The 24,869-nt window shown below is 40.4% G+C and overlaps 1 protein-coding gene across 1 annotated transcript in view; it reads right to left on the bottom strand.

Moving 5' to 3' along the window:
* Nucleotides 1–260: 260 nt before the first annotated feature.
* The window catches only part of pdzrn4 (PDZ domain containing ring finger 4), a 47,910-nt gene continuing 23,301 nt past the window's right edge, over nucleotides 261–24,869 (bottom strand). The window contains exons 2-9 of the mRNA XM_085375909.1: nucleotides 21,615–21,880; nucleotides 20,729–20,831; nucleotides 10,029–10,127; nucleotides 8,438–8,500; nucleotides 3,792–3,893; nucleotides 3,497–3,604; nucleotides 925–1,983; nucleotides 261–833 (exon numbers count right to left, since the gene is read on the bottom strand). Coding sequence (XP_085232035.1) covers nucleotides 261–833; nucleotides 925–1,983; nucleotides 3,497–3,604; nucleotides 3,792–3,893; nucleotides 8,438–8,500; nucleotides 10,029–10,127; nucleotides 20,729–20,831; nucleotides 21,615–21,880 — 2,373 coding nt within the window. The remainder of the gene's footprint in view (nucleotides 834–924; nucleotides 1,984–3,496; nucleotides 3,605–3,791; nucleotides 3,894–8,437; nucleotides 8,501–10,028; nucleotides 10,128–20,728; nucleotides 20,832–21,614; nucleotides 21,881–24,869) is intronic.

Below are 24,869 nucleotides of genomic sequence, written 5' to 3' on the forward strand. Positions count from 1 at the left end.
TGAACCAACGCGCTACCAGAAGCAGGGAGCATTACCAAAATGCCAGCGTAAAAAACAGTTTGTATGGCCGAGGTCTTGCAATTGATTGTTGAACTATTCAAACATTCTTAAAGTGTTAGTTCCAGAGTTGCTTTGGGAATGCTACAGACGTCTTCGGCGTTAACGTATTTGATTTAATCTCAGAAATGTACACTTAAAAAAAAGAAGAAAAAACAAGCAGTAGTTCCTCGATTGCTGTCTACCTGACTTAATATCTTTTATTACACAGTTGTGACAGAAAGAAAGGCATTATGGACTTTGGAGCCCTCTGGGACTCTGGCCCCATGGCTCATCAGCTCCTGAATAGTCATCCAGTTATCCAGGATCTTTTTATTTCGTTTCTTCATCATCTTTTTGTGACTGAGCTCCAAGATATTGATCTCCTTCCTGCCTTCAGCTCCACTCAGTGGTCCCTCCTTTAAACACTCCAGGCGGCTCTTTTGCATAAACTCCCTCCTCTTTCTTTGCTCCCTGGCACGTGCCAGGTGCTGCTTCCTCTCCTCTTTGCTCCAGTAGCGGCCCATCTTCATCTCACTCATGGCGTCATCATCTGTGGTCATGCCTCCACTCCTCTCCTCTCTGATCCTTAGCGCCCTCTCCCTCAGTATGCGATCACGAGCAGGCCTCCGGGCAACGTATCGCGTCCCGTCAGCTCGAACTTTGACCTTCCACTCTAGTCGTGGTTCCCCAGGGCGTCCGTTACGGTGCACGGGATCTCGGCAGACACTGAGGAGACTCAGCTGGCTCTGCGAATACTCCACGGATGAATGCTGCTGTAGCAGTTGCATGTAGCTCTGCAACAAAGAAAACAGGGTTAACAACGAGGTGTTCTTCATATGCGCTTTACTCAAAGCCACAGCAGCATCAGGTTCACATGCATTATACCTGAAGTTGCTTAGATCCTCCCTGGCCATGATAAGGGGTCGTGTGATATGAAGAAGCGTAAGGAAGCCCTCTCCTTGACTCTCTGGTCCTCCCTTTCTTCTCACACCTCTCATCATCTGCAGGCAGAGCAGGGTCCGACTCAGACCTGGAAGGGTTGCTCTGATCAGGGCTGCTTGAGATTACAGGACCTGGATCTGCTTGTCTGCTACGACTAGATGTGCCCTGGGGCTTGGGGATAGGAATAGGGCTTGAGGGTGTTGAAGAAGCCAGTCTGAGGTTTTTCTGGTTGGTAATGCTGATGTGTCTCTGCAGAGAGTGGTCAGGAGATCTCTCCATACCCAGTGGTGTTGAGCGTGCACTTTCTGCTGTGTTGTAGGCACTGGAGCTATCCTTCTCGCGCATCTTATCGGCTTCCAACCTCTCTGGGTGTTCGTGAATGTCAGCCAGCCTGCTGTGCCGCTTGTGTCCATCTTTGGTGCTCCTTCCTGGTGAACAGGGCGACGGCTGTGAGTGCTCCTGCTGATGGGACTGGCGAAGCTGATGGGCCTGCATAATGCTCTGGCATTCGAGCTCAATGCTGCGCAGTTCCTCGTTTAGCATCCTCAACTCCTGCTCCACCCCTCCCCCTATGTCATCTACGCAATCAGCATCCTCTCCCCCTTGTTCAGTAAGGCTACACTCTATACTGTGTCGAATTGAGTACACCCCACACTCACCCCCGTTTCGGATCTGACACTTGAGCTCCAAGAGTTGCTGGAAGCGATTCTCCAAACCTAAGATCCCACCTCCACTATTGCGAACACTCCCTACCCCTTCGTGGCCTTGGCCTGTGGACAGTGTTCTCGTGCTCTGGTTTTCCCGTGGGACAACAGCTCCTCGCTTGGTGTGGGGATGCTCTGCCCGCCACCGCTCCCTTAGGCAATGAGCTGGGCTCCTTCTTTGGAGTTTAGCCAGCAGTGGTTGGTGCTCCGGACTGTCCGTACTGCGTCCAAACCCACTGTCTTGATTGTTGGAAGAACATGTAGCTGTGTCTGTTGTCATCCCTTCTTCAGCTTGATTCTGGAGTATTAAAAGAGAAACAGTTGTATTAGTTTATGAATGTTTCAATCATTTGTAAGACCATAAATTCTTTGTTGTCAATGATTTACGGTGGTCCGTCACTATAACGTGGTTGACTTTTCGCGGCCTTGCTGTTTCGCAGATTTTTTTGGTGCAGTTTTGCATGCTTTTATTTTTTTGTTTGTTTCCTTACAGCGCATTGTTTTCTGCGTCCTGATTGGCAATAGACCATTGTCAATCAATCTCGTGCCGTGTCTCCTGTACAGTACAGAATGTGTTTAGCTTGTCAAATTAAATAAATCTTCGATCGCTAGCAGTGTGACTCTGAAGTGTTGTACTGTGTTTGTAAGTTTTCTCCCCAACAAACACAACACTGTCGACAAAACGTTTTGCACCGTCAAAGGCAACCGCGGGTGCTTTTGGTTTCTACAATACTGGACTTATTTTTCTACAAAGGTTTGAACTTTGAGAGTGTTTAAACGAGAGAAAAGTGTGAAAATGTTCATGCCTGTCTGAGAAAAGTGTATAAACTGTGTAGTGAGGGGTTTTACAGCCTTAAAACATCTGTAATAATTGTAAAAAATAAAGTTGGCTACTTCGCTGATTTCACCTATCATGGGTTATTTTCAGAACGTAACTACCACGATAAACATGTACTTGGCTGCTTTATCTTTGGACATAAACAAAGATTAAAAAAACTAACACCATCAAGGTTTCAATGAACTACATGAAGTTAAGCTAGGTGGTGCATAAGGATTTAAAAGCCTGCAGATACCTAAACTGCTGTTTTAGGATAATATCGGCACAGCAGCAAAGGCAATGTCTGAATTGTTTTCCAAAGTACATGTTGAGGGTCAGTCAAGTACAGCAGGTGGTGAAAATAACTAGTCAAGAACGTCCAGACCTCACTTTCTCGGTCAAACAGGTTCTCATGCTAAAAAACCTTAGCTTAACCCTCATCTACCTAAATATGTAACATACATTAATTTACAGTGAGAAGCAAAATAATAATAATATTAATAATGATGATGATAGCAAAACATATTTCATCTCAAAGCATAATTAGTTATGTAATTAATATAGAGAAAAAAACATTATTATTATTTGTTCAAAATTACAATTAATTTGCATATTTTCTAAAAAAATATTTTATTAATACTTTATACAACTTGCTGCTTTTTCAAGTACAATCTGTATAATTACTTAATAGCTTATTTACCACCCATTTGCCCCGGTATTTCTTAGTTTTTGATATTTTTCAGTAAACATTTTTTGTGGGGGGGTTTTTGTGTTTGTTTGTCTGGTTCGTTTTGACCCCAATATAAAATCACCGAAATAGACACACAACACAGCCCAGACATCTAATCACTCCAGCATTTCCTGGGTCTGTCTTGGGGCCTTCGCGCCTCCTCCCCTCCTTAGCCTAGAACAACGCCAAAACAGTCTCTCTTCACCACTGTACTTTTAATGGACACTTTGTCTGTTGGTTGCTTCACTTAGCGTACCATCTTACCTCATCTCCCCTGTCAAAGCCATGTTCCTTCTGCTTCCTCCTCTCCTCGAGGATCTCCTCCATGAGCTCCTGTTGCTCATCGTCCAGCCATCCAGCCTCCTCATCTAACTGAAATCACAACATCTTGTCAGAAACCTCCCTCTTTCTCTTTGGCTTTGAATGAAAGTGTTTGTGTGTCAGCAGGAACTCCAATCACACTGACAGGAATGGAACGGGAGGCAAGTGCTTTTATTTGACATGACACAGGCTGTCAAGATAGGGCAGGAAGGCTGCGTAGGTGTGTATGTGTGTTTACCTGGATTTCTGGCCTTGTCACCAGTAGTGTGATGCTCCTTGCTTCTTCACTTGACAACAGGGCAACAGCCTTCTCTCTGTCTTGTACTTCACAGCCATTTATCTGTACATCAAGATGAGAATAGATGGTTCTGTCAGTGAGAAAGAACTGATACACAACAGTCTGCATATCTTACAAAAGAAATTAAATGCTTTTTCTCCATATACCTACCACAAATAAAATGAATTCAAATGTTTTAGCAAGCCACCTTGACCACACTGTCTTTTGATCTTTATCCCCCTTTACAGAGGTGGGACCAAGTCATTGTTTTGCAAGTCTCAAGTAAGTCTCAAGTCTTTATCCTCAAGTCTCAAGTCAAGTCTCAAGTAATGTCAGGCAAGTCAGAGTCGAGTCTCAAGTCACTGGTGTAAAAGTCCGAGTCAAGTCACAAGTCTGAAACTTTGAATTTCAAGTCCTTTCGAGTCTTTAAAAAAAAAACAACGAAAAAATAATGTTGCAGTTATGCTAAATGTAAATATTAGACCATGTAATTTTAAAATCTGTGTTTTTCTCAACACATGACAAAATAGTGAACTTAGAAAATATACACAAATTGTGAAATTGCACCTCTTTAAAATGCAGCTCAATTAAACCTAGCTCCAAGAATAATTTTCACCGACAGTTCTGAGATAAGCTGCATGTTATTCTTGGATGCGGTTGTAGGACCAGCTTTAAAATCGCATGACAAAAATATCATACACATTAAAAAAAACTGTATCACCAACGTAGCCTGGACAACATTTGCTAGTTAGATGAAGTCAGCTATCTCATCTTAGCATATTTATATGCATATTTATAATTATACGGTTCTTGGAGTGAGTGCATACACTCATGAAGTTTAGTAACTTCAGGTCACTGCAACAAGCCCAGGTACAGTTTACCGACGGATGGGTGCAGGACCTTGAAATGCACCGTGTAGAACGAAAGACCATCGTACGTATCATAAGTTTACCAGTCTCACAAATTGTCGTCATAAATACACATTCCTTAGCCGTTTATTAATAGGACCTTTGAGCTCAACGGTAATTAATTAGTAGTGGAAATAATTTCTGGTAGCGTTACAGAAATGTAGCAGTGACAACAATATTGTATGCTGTAATCACCGCGCGGATAGGAGGCGGCTGGCTTGACCGCGGCTCACAAATGACGGCTCACTTTACCGCAGTCTGTAATCGCACTGGGCAATTAGTGATACAAAAAACCTGTTTTATCCTGTGAATAAAAGTATATGTTTTTGTCAATGTACCATAATAACAGAAGCGAAACGCAATATTGTGTCAGGACAATTCACTATTTATGCACAATAAATAAAGGAGCATAGCGCGACAATTTCTGTTCAGCGCCAGACTTGCTTGTAACCTATATCACTAATTATGTTATGAAAATGACGTATTAACTACTAAAAAACACTGACCTTCGTGTAAATGCTTGGAGCAGACTAACCTGTGAGCTGGAGTGTTCTGGGACGTTATAATTGGTCTTTGAATGGCTGCAATCCAGGCCATCCGTCGCGTCTTTGTTACTTCGGAAACATGGCTTGAACAATTTCTCTTCAACGACGTAATCCGATAACAACCGATCTCTTTACCCGTCGGCTTCCCGTGGCTGTCATGCGACCGGCTATTGCAGTTAATAATACAACGGCTTCTTGACATTTTTGTGTTTCTTTTTATCGCTGTTTAACTGATTTTAATTGAAAGCCTGCGTGCGCTAGTACCGCTTGCCACGAGTTCCCAGAATCCTTTGCGGTTCTACCCGTGAATGACGTCACATTTTCAATCTCTATATAATATGCATGTTAAATTTTATATTTGGGGTAAAATATCAAGTCTTTTCAAGTAAACCGGTTCAAGTCCAATTCAAGTCCCAAGTCATTGGTGTAAAAGTCCAAGTCAAGTCACAAGTCTTAGAACATTTTTTCAAGTCAAGTCTAAAGTCATAAAATTAATGACTCGAGTCTGACTCGAGTCCAAGTCATGTGACTCGAGTCCACACCTCTGCCCCTTTATACCCTTTTCTTCCTCCATTCCTCCTCTCTTTTTTTAATACATTTCTTTCTTGGCACTCTCCACGTCTTCACTGTTGCACTCATAGCAAAGAGACTCACTCGAGAGTGCATAGTCCGACCTCACAAGAGTCTACTCTCACCAAACCATCCAGACATACAATTAACTGTTCTTTGACAGGTGGCGTTCATCTTTTCCTCACTAGAGTAATGGGCCTGTCAGAAGAAGATAATAGGGCCAGGAGTACAGCAGGCCTTGCTCCCCACAATCATTCATAGTACCGGGAAACAGAAACAGTGTAGAGAGAATGGAGTGCTGAATGCAATAAATATGGAGGAGGAGTAATGTTGGTATATTGTTGTTCAGACTAGAAGCAAGTTGAGATGTTGCTTACCGAGGTCATCAATAATAAGACGACTTATCTGATTTATGCAATATGAATAAATAACTCCTTTGTGTGAATGTCATAGGCTACACATTCAGGGTGTCCACCAGAAAAATGAGATCCAGGCTGCTGTGGTGGGATCTAACACTGCACTTGCTGGCTGTAACACGATCCACCTGTCATTTTCCACTTGTTATAAAAAAAAAGGAACAGTGTGGGTCACTTTGTTTTGTGGTGCAAACCACAACCACTCTTTAGGACTGTTTAAGCCACTGCCAAAGAAAAGGCAAAAACTGCCATCAGAGAGTTTGGTAAAGTGATAGAGGCAAGGTATGTCGTAAGGTTGCGGTGAGATACTGTCCCAATAAAAGTCCAGAAGTACGGGGGCCCAGAGAGGTCAAATGCAATTGCAACTTGTGAAAACAGTAGCAAATAGAAAATACTGTAAAAGCTCACAAAAAACAAAGAACGAAATAAAGAAACAAGAAATAGAAGAAACAACAATAATAGAAGGTAAATTCAACACATGGAATTAAAAACAAAAATCAAAGGAAATTCATACAAAAAACGTGTTGGTGTTTTGGGGGAGACAACAACAGAAACCAAAATGTGAAGGATTATACTGAGACACGCTTAAAAGAAGCAGAGGATGGGATGTTGGGAGGGAGAAAAAGGTGCAGGTAAAGACATATTAAAAAACAACAAAGTTGTGATTGTTAGATTGAAATGATCTGATTTTGCGTCAGAAAGAGATCAGTTCTGTAACATGCTAAAAAAATAATATTAAGTCTGCGTTAAGTGTTTAAGATAGATGCTTTGAGAACTCTTGAGTTTTTATCCCTCTGAATCACTGTGAGTTCCTGAGACACAGTAAAATCTAAAGATAAGTGATTGCTTTGAAGCCTCATTTTTTAATTGTCTTCTAAAGAACTTAAAGGCCAGAGGCAAACAGTTCTATAAGCCAGCAGCACACCTCACAGACTGTGCGTCTCTAGAGGCTTAAACAGCCCAGCAACATATTGGTGCAAGCCAATGAAGCAGAAAGCATTTACATTTACAGTGAATTAGTTGCATGAGTACTATGAGGGTATTTAAATAAATGTAGAAATACATGCACTTACTGATATGCACTGACATATTAATTCATATTTTATCTGAACATGTGTATGAATATAAGAAAATGCAAAATAACAGGCTGTAGATCAAAAAATAAAAACATAAAATCCATCAAGCAGCTCAGCGTAAGACCCAACGAGGGACCTTGGTCACACACACCTGCAAGCCCTTTCACTGTTTATCCTGCATACCAGTAGGAAAATTATTTAAGACATTTAAATGTAATATCAAATAGTAATTAGTTATTATTCATATCTGGCTCTCTTCCATAGCATGTCTTGTCTTGTCCTGTTTTCATCTGATCATTCCCAATTGGTCGTGGCAGATGGCCACACCTCCCTGAGCCTGGTTCTGCTGGAGTTTTCTTCTTGTTAAAAAAGTTTTTCTTTCCCACTGCCGCCAAATCACTTGGTCATAGAAGGTCACATGATTGTAGGGTTTTCTCAGCTTTTTATTTTTATTTTGTGCAGTCAATATAAAGTACCTTAACTCAGTCTGATGTTGTGATGTGGCGCTATATATATAACATTGAATTGAAGGTAAAGAACTGCACATGTTTTGTTGTTTAAAACCCCTTAGGCCTCACAACAATTTACTGAAAATACTGACATTTCTCACCGTTAATAAATAAAGTGCTGACAGCCCGTCTCGTCTATACACAGCTAATTGTGCCATCTTTACACTGTACGCACTGTGACCCCATGGCTGTTTCTGCATAACGAGGAACAGTGAGAAATTGCCAGAGAAAGACAGCGATCCTAGAATTGATGTAATGCCTGGTGTAACTGCAGCTAAGGACTTTAATTTCCCTGGTAAAACGAGGTGATTAAAAATACATAAGCTTTCCAAGACTGGAGACACCAGCTGCTTGGATATTCTCTAAAAAGGACCGCCTCGAAAACAAGCTGGCGGACGTCCAGATTAAACATAGAAAAACAGAGTATTGCTGTTTTCTTTTTTTTTTTTTGTCTTGTTCAGTTGTACAAGATCACATGCTGCCAGTGATGTGACTGTGAAGAATACTTGCGCACAGACACAGAGTCAGTTCATAACATAACCTGCTGTTCATGTACTTCGGGCACTGACATGAAAATACCCACCTGCAGAATACGATCTCCTTCCTTTATGCGCCCGTCTTTTGCCGCTATGCTGTTCGGCTCAACCTGCACAAAAGAAGTTGAAAATCAATGCTGACAGCCAATCACCACGCAGCTCTGTATCTCGAAAAGACAGCAGCGATGCACCACACTTGCACCGCCGCTCTTTTATGTCATGTTTGGAGAAAAGTCTATTTTTTGATATAGAAATGACACTCATTTTTCTTGCCTCCTATTTTTGATATGATGCAGGTTGATTTTCTCAGGTACTTGTGTCATGTAAAGGAAATGGAGATACATACGAAGCAGTGAATAAAAGCAATGAGAGAAAGAAGGGAAAGAAGAAACTAAAAACGTGTTTGTGGCATAAACATCGTTGTGTTTAGCAGAATGAAGCAGCAGTGCATATTTTTCAAAATGCATCTCAGTGGATATGCATATAAGCTACGGCACCACCCAAAGCCCTCAACAACTACTTCATAAACTTTGTTGTTCTTGCATTGAAGATCAAGAGATTTAGCGATATGCAGAAAAAGCGAAACTTGGTGGAGTGGGGTTGAAGAAAAAAAAGCATGCCTTTCTGGAAGTTACACCAATACCGCATGCATTATAATACTGGGAATTAGCATTTCTATCCTTCTATCAAATGTATAAAAATAGATCTGTTATGCCGGTTGGAGCCGTCACAATCTGCCGAGGTTCAGCAGGTGCCTGCGCTTTTTTTCTTTCCCTTTTTTTCTCCTTTTCATGCTTTTCGAAAACTAACAGGTGAAAAACCGGAGGAATAAGTGACATCTCGCAGAGTTACAGTGTGTATGGAATTATTTCTGAAAAGACTGAAAATGAGCTAACCACACTGCATGTCTTTGTGTTTCTGCCATTTATCTCCTTATGTTGCTGAGCTAATCCTCACTGTAGCTCTTACTTTTCCCAGCCTTGCCTTTTGTGTTCATAATGGGATTGAAATTGCACCTGCAGTCAAACTAAACATTGAACATTATTGAATTCGTTTCGCAGCCCCTATAATTCTATCATTCATTCAGCTCTGTCATGGAAAAATGTAATAATTTGTTTTCATTTTGTGTTATTTAAGGTTTTTTTTTCAACAGGAAGCAGCGCAAATCATTTGAATAAAAAAAAAAGAACATCCGTAATGCATTTCTTCTTTCATTTGTGCGTTTGGCATTCAGATGGTGGATTCCACTAAATGTGCCATTTAATATATTGTGTGTTGGGGGTTGTCGCTCAGAGCTTATTAAAACCTTCAATTCAAACTTGTTTAAGAGGAGGGAATGAGAAAGTCAGGAAGGGAATCACATTTCAAAGCTGACTTCCTTTTTTGTTCATGCATGTCTTATTCTGAGTTTATATTTGACTAGCAAACATGTGCTCTGCTTTCGTATGTAAAAACAAGAATTCTTCTGTGATTTCATCCTTTCTTTGACTTTTTATCACTCCAAACAAAGCTGATCATGGGGCCCCGGTTTATTACGTGATCAGGCAGCTTTGTCTCTTATTGAATTTAATCATTTTTTATTTTTAAGGGCTTCACTGCAGGACAGTTTTCTATGAGAAGTGTTGTTTCTGTCCCCACCTGGCTCACATAGATCCCAGTGTCCTCCTCATCATCAGTCCTGTAGCACAGTGTCAGGCCCAGCTTTTCTTGGCTGTTCTGCCTGCATAGCTCCACTTCCTGTTGCAGAAACACGCACACACATAAAAAGAAAAACAGTAAGGACTCTTTGATCGGGACCATTTTACTCAAAAGAAAGGTATTGTTTTGCAGCCGCGGGATCTGGACACAGACTGCAGTCATTGAGTCAGCTACAAACTCCTCTGTATACCAGAGTATTCTAGAGTGAGGTCCTCTGTCTGACAGCTAATGCTTGGCCCAAACTGGGTCATGCAACAGGACAATGATTACTACTACAACACCTGCAAATCTTCAACAGAATGGCTTAAAAACAGAAGAGAATCAAGACCTTCAAGTTATTGCAGGTAAAGGTGATTCCACAAGGCAGTTTTTCACGAGACTGCACATTCTTCAGAGTCCGTTGAAAACTTTCTTTCTTACTTGACTTTATATACTTTCTGAGTAAAGACTTATAGTGCAGTCAGTCATTGTGTTATCGTGTACAAAAACCTATCAGTCTTTGCAGCTTGTTGCCAGATTAGCAGGGTGCTAGTCAGTCGTACTGATAACAGAATTTTTAATCAGCAGAAGATTTGTAAGGAAGCCTTTTGAATTTGGGTATTTTCAGCATTGAGAATCTACAGGCCGAGCAGGTTTTTCAGTTCCACGTTGTTTTACCGGGTATTGCTTTAAAGAGACATATAACTGCAGTGATCACCAAACACGATAAGCAAGCAGAAACACATACAGCACAATAATTTATATAGTCCAAGTATCGCATGACATCATATATATAGATATAGGCTCAAATGGAGCCCTGTCAAGCGATCTGTCAATCAATAACATGAAAGTCTGTCAAACGTAAACCGAACATGTGGCAGCATACTGTGCAGATCTTTGATGGCTGTTTTGATGCCATTTCATTCACTGATACCCTCCCACAGGAATTTTCTCTCAATTTAGCCTGACTCACAACTGGTTCCTTTTGATCTCAGCTGTGTCTAAATGTAATGCATAAGATAACTCCAACGGTAATCTTTATTAACCCCTCAGTGCCAAATTCATTTCACTGCTGTGATATGAAAGGCGGGGTGGGGGATGGATTGTGTGGGATAGATTGTGGGGTATAAAGACGCTGAGGGTGGGTGTGGTGTTCATAGGGGGCAAGAATTAAAAATCCCCAGCCCCCTTTTTTTCTGTCATGGGAAGCAACGATGGCAAAGATTGACAGGGGGAAGAAATTAATTTCTTTGGCATGTTATCCCCCTGTGGAAGCAGCCCTGACCTTCAGAGGTTGGGTGGGGCGTGCAAAGGAGTTTACAATATTGCAACACCATGTGCTGGTTTTGACAAGCCACACTCCTCAGCAGTTTAGTACACTGGTTGATTTGTACAGCCCCTGGCAGTGAAATAACAACTGCATGCAGTGAGATCAGGCAGCACTAATGCCTAACGTCAGTGCACATTGGGCGGTTCGCCAGGTTTCAGTGGATTACTGGATGCCTGGATCCACGGGTGCTAAAGCTATGAAGTGATTTGATTAGTGATGATTGGATCATAATCTGTGCCGCTGAGTTTGGAGCATGGCACAGCAATGACTTAAAAAGTCATTTCATCCGGCTTGCAATGCATATGACAACTGATGTGGTTTCCCAGCCTAAATAGGGAGGATCACATTTACCACATGTTACAAATATATGGGAGAAATAACGACACATTGACAATGGGTGGCATTTTATTACCACATTAAACATCTGGTAGTAACATTTCACTTTTATATGCACTTAACTGTTACTTCATGTTTCATTTTAAAAGAAATAGCTGCCAAGTGTAATGTTCACTGCCTCATTGTGTCCTCATTGTGGCTGATGATGATGCTGATGATATCCTTTCAGCTTTAGCTGTTTCGAAGTAGCGGTCTTTGAATTTATATTGATCATAATTCAGTCAATCCGAAAAAGATTGTGGATGATTTTAAATGACAGGCTTCCCACTGATTGCCATTTATTGCGGTAAATAGGTAATAGTACATTTGTTCATTCTGTATTTTACTTGTTTTTCAGGCTTAGTGTTCACATTTTGCTTCAGCTTCACTGAGCTTTTCAGCTTTTAACTGTTAGTTATGTAAGGTAAGGTAAGGTAAGGTAACTTTATTTATACCTAAAGGCAAGGTAAATTTGCTTTACAGAAAAATGACAGCATTTGACATCCCTTTAAAAACACACATACCTAGTAAATATATAAAACTCACTGTGACACATACTTTAATATTTCGAATCAAAAACAGTTCTTATTTAATTCAGTGACAGCAACGGGGACAAAGCTATTTTTATAACGCTTTGTCCTGCATCTCGGAAATAGAAACCTCCGTCCTGAGGGAAGAAGCTGAAATTCACCCCTTAGAGGATGGGAACCATTTTTAAGGATTGATAAAGCCATCCTCTGTACCTGCTTAGAGTACAGGGAGGCTAAACAAGACTGTGGCTCACCTATCAGACGACTGGACCATCTCACTATCTGATTTAGAGAGTTTTTCTCTGTGACAGAGGTCTGACCAAACCATGCCACCAAACAAAAGGATAAAACAGACTCAATAAAAGAACGATAAAACAAAGTTAAAATTTTTTGGTCAATGTGGAAATGAACAAGTTTCCTAAGGCAATAAAGGTGCTGGTGACCCTTTTTACAAACTGATTTGCAATTTTGATCAAAGTTCAGTTTTTCATTTATTATGGTCCCAAGATATTTATATGATTGTACTTGCTCTATTTTCTGACCTTTAATTAAAGTGACTGCGTGCCCATTTTGTTGTTTCCTAAAATCAACAACCATGTCTTTTGTTTTAGATATGTTCAGCTGGAGATAAGACTCCTCACACCACTGAACAAAGTCATCAATGACTGGACCGTGGTTAATTTCACCCTCTTTCAGTAAGCTGACAATAACAGAGTCATCTGCATATTTAATAATGACCCTGTTTTCATGTCTGCCCTGACACATATTTGTATAGAGAGTGAATAATAAGGGCGATAGGACGCACCCTTGAGGAGAACCTGTGGAGGAGAACACTGGGTCAGACAGAACCCCATTTATTCTCACTCTTTGTGACCTGTCAGTTAGAAAATCTAAAATCCAGCCCACCAGGTTTTTCCTGATTTCAAACTGTTCTAAAAGTCTTTTAATTAAAATATGGGGCTGTATTGTATTAAAAGCCGAAGAAAAATCAATGAAAAGAAGTCTTGCAAAAGTCCCTTTACTCTCTACATGTTTAAGAATTAGATTTAGTAAAGTCAAAAGTGCGTCCTCCACTCCTCTGTTGGGCCTGTATGCAAACTGCATTGGATCCAGCTGACCTTCAGTCTCTTTCATAATCACATTTCTGATGATTTTTTCAAAGACTTTCATGACAACTGAAGTGAGGGCAACAGGCCTGAAGTCGTTTAGAATTTTTGGACGACTAGATTTAGGGACAGGAACCACGACTGCTTCTTTCCAAAGAGAGGGCACATGTTGTGTTTGCAAGGATTTGTTAAAAATAACCTGAAATATAGGACTGAGTTCATCAGCACAAGATTTAATTAGGCGGCCACTAATATTATCAGGACCCTGGCTCTTGTTCACATTGACTGTATGAAAGGCCTTTTTAACATCGCTGAGTTCAATGATAAAGTGCTGAGTATCTCTCAGTTTCTGTTTCAGTTCCAAAATATCCTCGCTAAAATCAGAAGAACTAAAACGAGCATAAAACATGTTTAAAGCATTTGCAAAATCTCTGTCTGAATTAAAACCATCTAAAATGACCTGACTGCTGCTCTGGGGATTTTGAAACCCTGCTATGGTTTTCATACAAGTCCAGGCAGACCCCAAATTTTTTGCAGCAAATTTGCTTTCAAGAAGGTTTTTGTAGCTCTGTTTTGCTTTCAAAATCTCGATTTTCATTTCCTTGGTGGCTGTCTGAAAATCGGTAACAGCCCCCTCTTTAAAGGCCTGTCTCTTTTTCCTTAAACAGGATTTGACACTTTTAGTGACCCATGGCTTATTGTTAGCGTAAATTTTAACGCGCTTACGGGGTATAATCATGTCTTTACAAAATACTGCATAAGAGCTAGTAACATCCACCAAAGCGTCGAGATCATCTCCACAAGACTGAATAAAAACTTCCCAATCTGTACACTTAAAACATTCCTGCAAGGTAAGCACAGATTCTTCTGACCATATGTCAACATCCTTAGTCTTTGTCTTCTCTCGTTTTAAGACAGTTTTATAGATGGGCAGAAGATGCACACAGTTATGGTCAGAAGATCCCAGAGGAGGAAGCGGGAGGGATTTATAAGCATTCTTCACCGATCCGTAACAGAGGTCCAACATTTTATCCCGTCTGGTAGGACAGGATACATATTGATACAGATTGCCCAAAGTTGATTTAAGGGAGACATGGTTAAAGTCCCCCATTATAAAGTTTGGTGCATCAGGAGAAAGCGCCTGCAGCTTCTGCACTACGTCTGAAATGATGCTGCAAGTGGAGGCGGGGTGAGCCTTCGGGTGAATGTAAACTACGGTTATAAAAAGTTGTGGAAACTCACGAGGGAGATAAAAAGGGCGCAGTGACACAGATAAAAGTTCAACATCTGGTGTACAAATACATTCTCTAACAGTCACAGCGCTACAGTAACGTTTGTTCACATACAAGCATACTCCCCCTCCTTGAGATTTCCCTGTTACCCGTGCATCTCGATCCCGGCGGAAGGGAGCTCCAAAACCGTCGATTGAAAAATCGGCGTCCTGATCCAGCTCCGTCAGCCATGTCTCGGAAAAAGCCATTACACAGCTGTCCCTGAAGTCTTTCTGGAACCTGACGTTTCCCTGGAGTTCATCCAGTTTGTTCCTAAGAGACTGAACATTTCCAAGGATAACAGACGGCAGGGGAAACCGACTGACCTGTTGTCTCCTCATACGCAATTTAACACCTCCACGTCTCCCTCTTTTCCTCTTCCTCTTCTCACTCGTTCTGTTAGAGTCTTTATGTATAAAATCCGGTATACATGAGGTGAGGTCCTTACCATCATACGGTAAGTTAAGTTGTAACAGTTCGTCGCGGGAGTAAACAATCCTCAGCTGTTAGAGATATTTCAGCTTAGTTGAATTCAACTGATTAAGCATTAGGGAATTAAGCAGATGTGACTGTAGTAGTAGTAGTCTTTACCAGCTTTATAAGGAAATACTGTTTGTTAGGGGCAGAGTGTCCAAAAACCAAGCTATAAATTTGGGGCTGTGGGTTTTGAAACACAGAAATGTACCTGCTGCAGAGAGTTTAGTTACAGCTCGAAATAACTGCAGAAATATTGCAGTTTCATCGTACGTTTGTTTTTTCTCAATTCTTTCAAATTTGTTTCATTTTGATCCAGAGAAAGTGGTACTAGGCCTTTTTGCATTTTTTTCATTTTGCTTTATACTTCCACAACCCAGCGCTCAATAGGACCCTTTGTTCTTGCACATCTGTTTGCATACCAGTATTTGCTTCAATCTTGGTTTGGAAGATTAAAAATTCAGCATTTGAAGTTTGGCACCTGTTGACAGTCCATAATTACGACATTAGAACAGGATTAATTTGGCAAACAGATAACTGAATGCTGTCTGGCAGGCAGCTGCCACTTTATTAACCACACTATGCAACCTAGTGATCACACTGAGTCTTCATTAAAATCCGTTGTTCCTCAATATTACTTTGCCTGGTAGGTGGATATAAAAGATGTGTCTGAAGAAAATACCCATTTCCATACCCGCATGGTACTGGGTACCCTAACTGCAATGGCTTGCTATTCAACTGTGAACTTTATCTTTTAGAATAGTAATCAAAGCATCCACATAAAAACTACTTTGAAAGTCTGTTGCTACTTGACGATATTGTGGTATGGTACATTTGGCAGGGTATTATGACTGCAGGGGTACCCATGTGTACGATCAAACTGAAGTGAAGCTAAACCTGTCAGTCAGAAGTAATGTTCCTGGGAATTGCAGCCCTATTCTGTTTCATCCAACAGGAAAGCAATTCATGTTTCAGTTAGATACACATGAATGGACAGAGGAAAGTGTAGACAGCTGATTTGATGTGTGTGCTTGTGCATAGATGTGTGTGCTGACCTTGTTCTGATACTACTGCTATTACCACACACAAGCCCTCCGCTCCTCAACCTTCCCCAGACCCACACAGGAGAATCTTTTATCCAGACGACTGTAAAGGTAAGACCACAGCTGGCAGCAGACAATACCCTAATGACCCACAATGCAGTTCACTGAACCAGGAAGTGCCTATTAAACCAGCGAAGGCACCTCGGGAGTAGCAAATATCACCCATCACTGTCACCTGGCATGATATTGAGGTCTACTGGCTGATTGGTACGGTTCATCTGTCACAATGGAGACACTTGCAAGTGCACGTGGTAAATGTGCTCTTTTAATCACAAGATTTTAGTAAGAAGGAAAAAGAAACTTAGAGATTAGCAAATTTAAGAACAATAATGTCACGGTCCGTGGAGATAGACCGTGTGGGAATGTGTGTGTTGGACCCAGACGCGAACACAAGCGAAGATGCAGGAGTGGATTAAACAAAAGCGAGCCTTTTATTATGGCTGATAACAGAACAAACCAGAGCGAGGGCAGTATAAGGGTAATAGTTCAAACAGAAAACCTAAACTGGACATAAACTAAGAAAAAGCTATGGCTGGAGATACGGAACACAGGGGGTGGTAACACAGACGACGCGACACAGACTACATGAAACACAGAGACTAAATACACAAGAGGGATGATCAGGGGAAGTGGCCACACATGGGAACACAGCTGACACAGATAAACATAACAAGACATGGCAGGAGTAAACAACACTGACGGGAGACTGTCAAAGTAAAACAGGAAGTACACAGGTGCAAACAGGAGGAGAGAGAGAGCACGGGCATAGTGGGCTGGGGAAACATGGAATGAAACAAGGAGGGGAGATGAGGGCTCACAGATACATAGAGGGGCACACAGGGGATAAAAGTCACAAGGGGAAGTCAAATAAGGAACACCACAACAGGACAACTTAGGAAACATGGCCTAAATAAGGAACGAAATACAAAAATACAAGAAACTAAGAATACTGGGCCCACATGGCCCAGGACCATGACAAATAAGCATAAATCATCCACTCAACCAAACGATATACACTCAATGGGCACTTTATTAGGCACACCAAGTATCAGGTTGGACCCCATTTTGCCTTGAGAACTTTTTTAATTCTTCTTCAGATACTTGGTCCATACTGGCACGATAGTATATATATGCAAACAACTGCTGCAGATTAGTCAGCTGAACATCCATAATGTGAATCTCCTGCTCCACCACATCCCAGAGGTGCTCTATTGGATTTAAATGTGGTGAATGTGGAGGCCAATTGAGTACATTGTTATGTTCAAGAAACCAGTTTGAGATCATTTAATCTTTGTGACATGGCACACTACCTTGCTGCAAGCAGCCAACAGAAGATACTGCCGGTAAACTGTGAATGGACAGAGTCAGTAGCAATACTTAGATAGGCTGTGGCTTTAAACAATGTATAGTTAGGGCCAAAACAAGGCAGTATGGATTCATGACAAATCTGATGCCAAATTCTGATCCTGTTTCATTTTCATAGAAGAAATTGAATTTTGGTGAACCCGTGTGAATTATAGCTTCAGTTTTCTGTTGTCAGCTGACAGGAATGGCACCCAGTGTTGGTTTTTACTGCTGTAAATGGTAAATGGTAAATGGAACCCTTGAAGTAGCCCATCTACTTCAAGGGTGAATGTGTTGCGCATTCAGAGATACTGTTATTTGAGTTCCTACTGCTTTCCTATCAGCTATAAGCAGTCTGATTAAGATAAGATAAGATAAGCCGCTGAATTGATTTTTTCTTTTTCAGAACATTCTTTATAAACCCAGAGATGATTGTGCAGAAAAATCTCAGTAGATCAGCAGTTTCATACTCAGTCCAGCCTGTCTGGTATCACCAACCATGCCATGTTCAAAGTCACTTAAATCATCTTTCTTTCTCCTTTCTTGCTCGGTTTGAACTTTAGCTGCAGTAGTCATGTTGGCTTTGTCTTCATGCCTAAATGCATCAAGTTGCTGTCATTTGATGAGCTATTTAGATATTAGCATTAACAAGCAGTTAAACAGGTGTACATACCGAAGTGGGTTGTGATAAATTCTTTTAGCAGTTTGCTAACAAAACCTTGCTCAATACACATGGTCCTGATCTGGGACGCATTGCCTTGGAATATGCACAGCTGTGGTTTGTCATTATTGGTGCCCAGAGAACACATCTTAATGATGATCCCGTCACGTTTACAATAGCACCTATAAGGCAGCACCACATTTGTGCTTGTTTGTTAAATGCCTTGTCAGCTAAACGTGATGAATGATTAGTGTATTTTAAGTGGTCCCCTGACACCTAACTTTAACAAGTTAATTACTGGTCTAAAACAATGACCTCACAATTGAAATTCCCTTCAGCTTCAGCTAATAGCTAGTTAGGCAGTCATAAGAAGCTAGAATTATAATTGACATGCTAAATATTGCATAGCTGTGTATATACTGTGAACATGTTAACATTCTGGCATTAGCAAAGAACTTGCCTTGAATTTCACGGCTAAAGACTCTTGTTATGATATACAACAGATGCTGTTTGAAATGATTAGCCACTTTAATTAAAATGCCACAGATTTCATCTACAAGTTTTTTTCCCTCTCACTGAAACAATGAGTGCTTGCTCTATTCACAATTTCTATTCAGCTTGAAGTGACTGACTGAAAAGGCGCACAAATATTTCTGACAGACAGTTCGTGATAAAAGGGAAACTAACTGCCTGTGAATAAAACATACAGGTAATTCAACTGGGAGGCTTTTCAGAGAGGGATTTTCTTTTTGTACAATTATATGAAGAATGGCCTTCCGCACTAAATCCAGGGACTTTGCTATGCTATACAAAACAATCTAAAGAGCAGATGCTGCTTTGACAAGGGGTGGCCAATTTTCTTCTATTACTGCAGTCTGCAATTTTTCTTGTATTGGTAGATTTGTGAGCATCGTACATCTTGACCAACCTTGTATTATCCTCTTAGATTGTGTATAACTGACTCATGGTGTCCTCTGTTCTCCTACATCAATGGAAAATAAGTTTTATCTGTTCTTATTAAAATAACATCATTAGCTAAATGAGGTTTTTATTCCACAGGTATTGTGCAATGTCTGTCTTTAGGTACAGATAGAGTTTTGATGCGTACTGAAGGACTTTTATTGGAAAGTCAGTTGCAGAAACAAGAAAGAAATAGCAGAAAGCAAAGGATGTAAACTGGAAATGCCATTGGTCGTGATCAAATATCAGATTTTGGTATTTTAATTTATGAATTTTAAACTGCTGGTGCCAGGAGAAAACTTTAAGAATGCAGAAATATGTGCCGTTATGTGAAAAGGTTTCACAGGACTCTCTGCATTACTGTAAAAAACTAAGGACAACCCAATAATCCAAGAGCTTGTAGAACCAGAAATATCTTGAAGTAATCATTTTCTGTCTGATTTTATCAGTCTTTCACTTTGTTGTGGAGGAACTCTGGCCCACTATTCTTTATAGCACTGCTTCGGTTCATTAAGGTTTGCAGACGTGTTTATGCACTGTTCTGTAAGGTCCATACACAGTATTTCAGTCAGGTTGATCTCTGGACGGAGCCATTGCAACACCTTGATTCATTTCTTTTTCAGCTATTCTCTCGTAGGTCTGCTGTTGGGATTATTGCCCTGTTGCAGTACCAAGTTTTAGACAGACAGCCTCACATTTGATTCCAGAATAAGAATATTTTGGCATACAGTGTAGTTCATGGTCAACTCAATGACAGCAAAGTGCCCATGTCCTGTGGCTGCAAAACAAACCCAAATCATTACCACTTTGATATCATATGTTTAAAGTGCATTGTTTCAGAGGTCTGTAGTAGTAAAGAACCTGGCTTACTTACCCACCTAATTCCTATGGAAGAAGTACATGTGTACTTGTATAGCAGGATTGGCCACTTGTGTAAATAAATCTACATGTCTGAGTTCACAGCAGTTTTTTTTAAGCTAATTTTGTCAACTTTGCTACAGTTTTTGCTATTAAGTTAAACAATTACTTTATTGCACTGCAAGGTGGCAACTGCTTTCATTTTGTTATAACTGAATTCAGTGTTGTACACAAACACTCATAATGGAAATTTGATCTTGTAAAAGCAAATGTTAGGGCTGTGTTATTGCTAGTGCTATGGACTCCTAGAATTGTAGCGTAAAATTAAAACCTAACCTAAACAGTCTAGCCTAGCTAGCTGCCAGATTATCTCATTATAGGTTGTCCATCCAGATCATTTCATAGCATATATTATCCCCATGTTTGTTTGTCTAAAGGATGCAAGGTTTTCTTTATCTTATTGTTCCACTAAGTTCTTTTCATTTGTAAATTTGGTGTAGGTTCAAACAAAAAGGTGATTTTGTTTTCTTTTAGCAAAGACGTTTGTGTATGCGAGGTGCGAGGAAGAGGTCCCTAACAGTGGCTGGTTAGAAAAAATGTAACACATACTCTTAAGAGTGATCACTGAAAAGATGATGCAAGACTGTACCTCATACTCATACTCTACGATCCTCTCCACATCTGCTGTGGTGTTAGACAGGTACTCTGGACATTCATAAAACTCATGTTCCATAGTGTGGATTGAGTGACAGCTAGAAAGAAGAAAAAGTAGAATGTTAAAGATCATTAAAATATGTGCTGGTTATCTCTTTGCTTCATGGCAGTTTATTTCAGTTTAGTCAGATCATTAAATAGACAGACGTTGTTCAAATCCATGTAGCGATATTGCAGACACCACACAAGGGCTGTATAATTTCATATAAAGGACAGCTATGTTGCCAGCTATTGTAAGTTATTATTTTATATCACATTTCTTAATAATGATTCTCATTTCACCACAAAACTCCAAACAAGCAATTTGGTAATCAACTATTGCCCTCATAAAGCCATGACCTCTGCAAAATTGTCACAATGTAACAGCCTCTCTGTAATCACTGACCACGACTAGCATATTCGTAGTTTTATGGGACAACGTGATTTCATTTGTTGCCAAGCCAAGCCCTGTAAACAGCCACAGAATGGATGTAGCATCAAAATGCCTGCTCTATCAGCCCATTGGCTTTTAATCGCCCAGCAAAAGGTCCCATTACAGAAAATGGATGTAGCACACCGAAGCAATTATTACATGCGGGTTTGGCTCTGCATAATGATATCAGAGTACTTAGCGTTCCAGGGGGTTTCCAAACCATGATACGGCTGCTTAATAGCTACTAGGAAATGAAAGAAAACGGCGTTGAAACCTCCGGTAAGCTTCAGATTCATTTGGGCCAGGAAGAGTATAATTCCCTAGTTGTGGTTAAAAACATTTAGAGGAAGGATCTCCATCCTGTGTAACATTAACACTCATTTACCTTTACGTAAATGCTTGCCCTCACCTGTCAGACAGCAGGAAGGGACAAATGTCAGGGACTGGTGGGGTAGCAGGCCGAAGCTTGGCCAGTGCCATAATATGTTCAAAGGTGATGTCTGTTTGCGTGCACACATCGACCACACACACGTCCTGCGGCGAGCTGGTGCCGTTTTGTACGACAGCCGCCGCGGCTCTGGTGGGGGTACGTCGGAGAACCTGGACAACGATAGGGTCTCGCCTGATGGCCTCCACCACTGCTTCATCATGTTCGACCTTGGCCAAACCATTTACCTGGGGGGAAACAGAAAGCAAATAGTTTCAGGAAGTGAGTCTTGCAATGTGTCACTGTGAGAAAGCAAAGGAAACAAGCCTTGTATTTAAGATCCCAGTGTTTTTTTGTTAATCCAGGATGCATCTGACAGCCATCCACGCTCTTTTCAGGAGCAACTGGTTCCACATTCACACCTGGAAATCTCAGTACAGCTATAACTCTCCACAGTTAAGCACTAATAGCTTCCAATGAAGCAACTACCACATTAGTTAAGTGCTTTTATAAAGGGCACTTTGCCTGTAATTCTTGATGCCGAGAGCACCTTACATATAGCACTCTCCTGTTTTGTTTTGTTTTAACAACGCAGCACACTTTTCCCAGCAGGTTCAAACATTTTAACTGTTGACCAGTTATTCAAAAATGTGCTAACCTTTCAACTGGTAGTAAATCCACAGAGACTGTACTAGAAAATACAGAGAATGCTTTTGAGAATACTCCCTAAGCATGCTTTAATGAGCAGTTTTGCCTCATGTTCTTCTGCAAATCAGTCTAACTCAGATGCATTATTTACTCTGAATCCCAACCATTAGGCCCATTAGATGCAGATGCAGAATAATAATAATGATTTAGGGAAATGAGCAAAGTGGAGTGAGTAGACTTCACCCCACTGGGAGCACCAGTTTTAGCAAGTAGCACTTACTTAAATCGCAAGATCAGAAAATGTTGAGCCACAGGAGAAGCAACTGAGAACAGATATGCTGGTAAAAATTCATTACCAAAGTGTCGTGATTCCTACCCTATGGGTGGACATGTTTGTGCTTTAACTTGGAGTGTAAACAGTGTAAAGATCTCCTTTAAAGATAAACCAAAGCATGAACCAATCTGTGGATCTGGAGAATTGTTATAAGCCTAAATAAATGAAACACAGAAACAACGTATGGTCCTCCAGTTGATCCAGTCAAGTCACTACAGTTTCTGTATATTCTTATGTACCTATTTCTTTAATGAGCTCAATGTCACCTTAACACTTTTACAGAATTGACCTACAGAATTTTGACCTGTGCTGACATTTAGCATTGGTCAAACAACCGACCCTCTGGGAAGTGCTCATTAGCAGCAAAATCTGTGTTTTGTACAACTGGTTTTTGCTATTATGTTGCACTCATATGTGACATTTGTTGCTGTTTTTAGGACTAACACAAGTTCATCATTACACACCAAATCCTGGCAACTACACCTTTGAAATCAAAACCTGTAACTGAAAAGTCCCAGTTTACTCTGTTTATGCTCATCCTAAAGAACGTGTCGAGAAAGTTTCATCACATATTTAAGTTCTAATGAGGTCCAGATGGGCACATTAATCTCCAATCAGTAGGAATGCTCTGTAAGGCCGAAACTGTTTGTTCGGGTACACCTGCCGGCGTGTTTACCTGCTGTTGTTCCTCTATTCAACCTGACTATTGAGGAGGTAAATGGGCGAGATTAATAGCCAGCAGATGTGACAAAGACCGGGGATAATGACTCAGAACGTGTAGGTTTTACGTGCATGTGTGTTTGTCTGCAAGTGCTTGTGAATTGCGCATTTTGAAGATCATATGCATTAAATCTATGGCTTTTGGGATAATTAAGCCACAAATGAGGAGATAAAGAGATGCAGACAAGTTCGAAAAATGTTTTAAAGCTTTGAGACAATTAAGATGTGGACTGTGGAGACATTTTCTGAGTCACAAAGTAAATTTATGTATTTCTTTTTCTTGCGTGTTTGCAGCTCCCTGCTGTTGATGCGTTTTTAACTTGTGAATTTAATTAAGTCACAGCATCTACCTTTCTATCTGTATGTGTGTGGGGGTGTGAATAAGCATATATGGGAGCAGTGCATCCATAAGCACTAGGTGTATTAAGACATACATATAGGCGTGCAGATTCCATCAATATGAAGAAGTAATTCCATTTTGATGACAAGATCCCTTTCTCATTACTGAAGCATGCTCCTGTGACCAAGGTGACAAAGAGACAATATTACAGCATTGCATCATCTATATGACCCGCAGAAGCTCCAAGAGGGTGTTAAAAATAGCATCAGTTCAAGGGGGCCCATGGGGACAGCTGTAATGAACCAACAATCTAAGCAGAGCCTTCATATACTTCTGAAGTTAAAGGTTATCATTGCCAATAAAAAGCGTTCCCAGTAGACTTAAACTAAAGCTTCTTTTCTGTCCAAACATTCTTCCCGAAAGGTCGAGGTCCAAAGCGGTCTGCTACACCTGGAGTGGAATGAATTTTGTATACTGTAGTTCATGTTGTGTTTCTTTAGGTGTTCAGCGAGCGTAGTGTTGGCAATAAGACGATCAGTAAGTCGAATAAGTATCAAAAGCCTACTGTTTGACCGTTTTATAGTTGTACTTAAGGTTTACCATTTTCCAAACTTCATTTTATGAATAGAAAAAATAAAGTTTCAAAACTTAAAATTGAATTAAAATAACATATCAAGATATCTGTATATCTAATTTCTAATATAATATCTAAATTATTTATTTAAAGGGAGCTTAACAGTGCCAAACAAATTCTATAGAGTAGCAGATGCTGCTACTGCTGCTAATTCTGCAATAGTTAGGTAATTAGTAAGATATCTTTAATATGTACTTTTTATATAAAGTATGCTTGAAATTATCTGTTTTCTGTAGCTATAACAAACTGATGTCTTAACACATTACAGCATCAATACAGATTTTTGAGTAATTGTAATTAGTAAAGAAAATGTAGCTTATCTTATCTTTAGCTAGTGCTGTCTTCCCAGATAGGTTGGACCAGCAGATACGTCTCGCTATCAATGGGTCCCCTTTTGTCTCCAGAACTGTCTTAATTCTTGATGACATAGATTCAGCAAAGTGCAAGAAACCAATTGAGCTTTGTGACATGGCATATGGTCCTGCTAAAAGCAGTCATCAGGAGAGCTACACTTTGACCTCAAAGGAATGGACCTGGTTAGCAACAATACTAAGGTATGGT

The sequence above is a fragment of the Diplotaxodon limnothrissa genome, linkage group LG17, assembly GCF_057381915.1.
Source record: "Diplotaxodon limnothrissa isolate DT_005_m linkage group LG17, D_limnothrissa_male_GT1.1, whole genome shotgun sequence".
Classification (NCBI taxonomy): Eukaryota; Metazoa; Chordata; class Actinopteri; order Cichliformes; family Cichlidae; genus Diplotaxodon; species Diplotaxodon limnothrissa.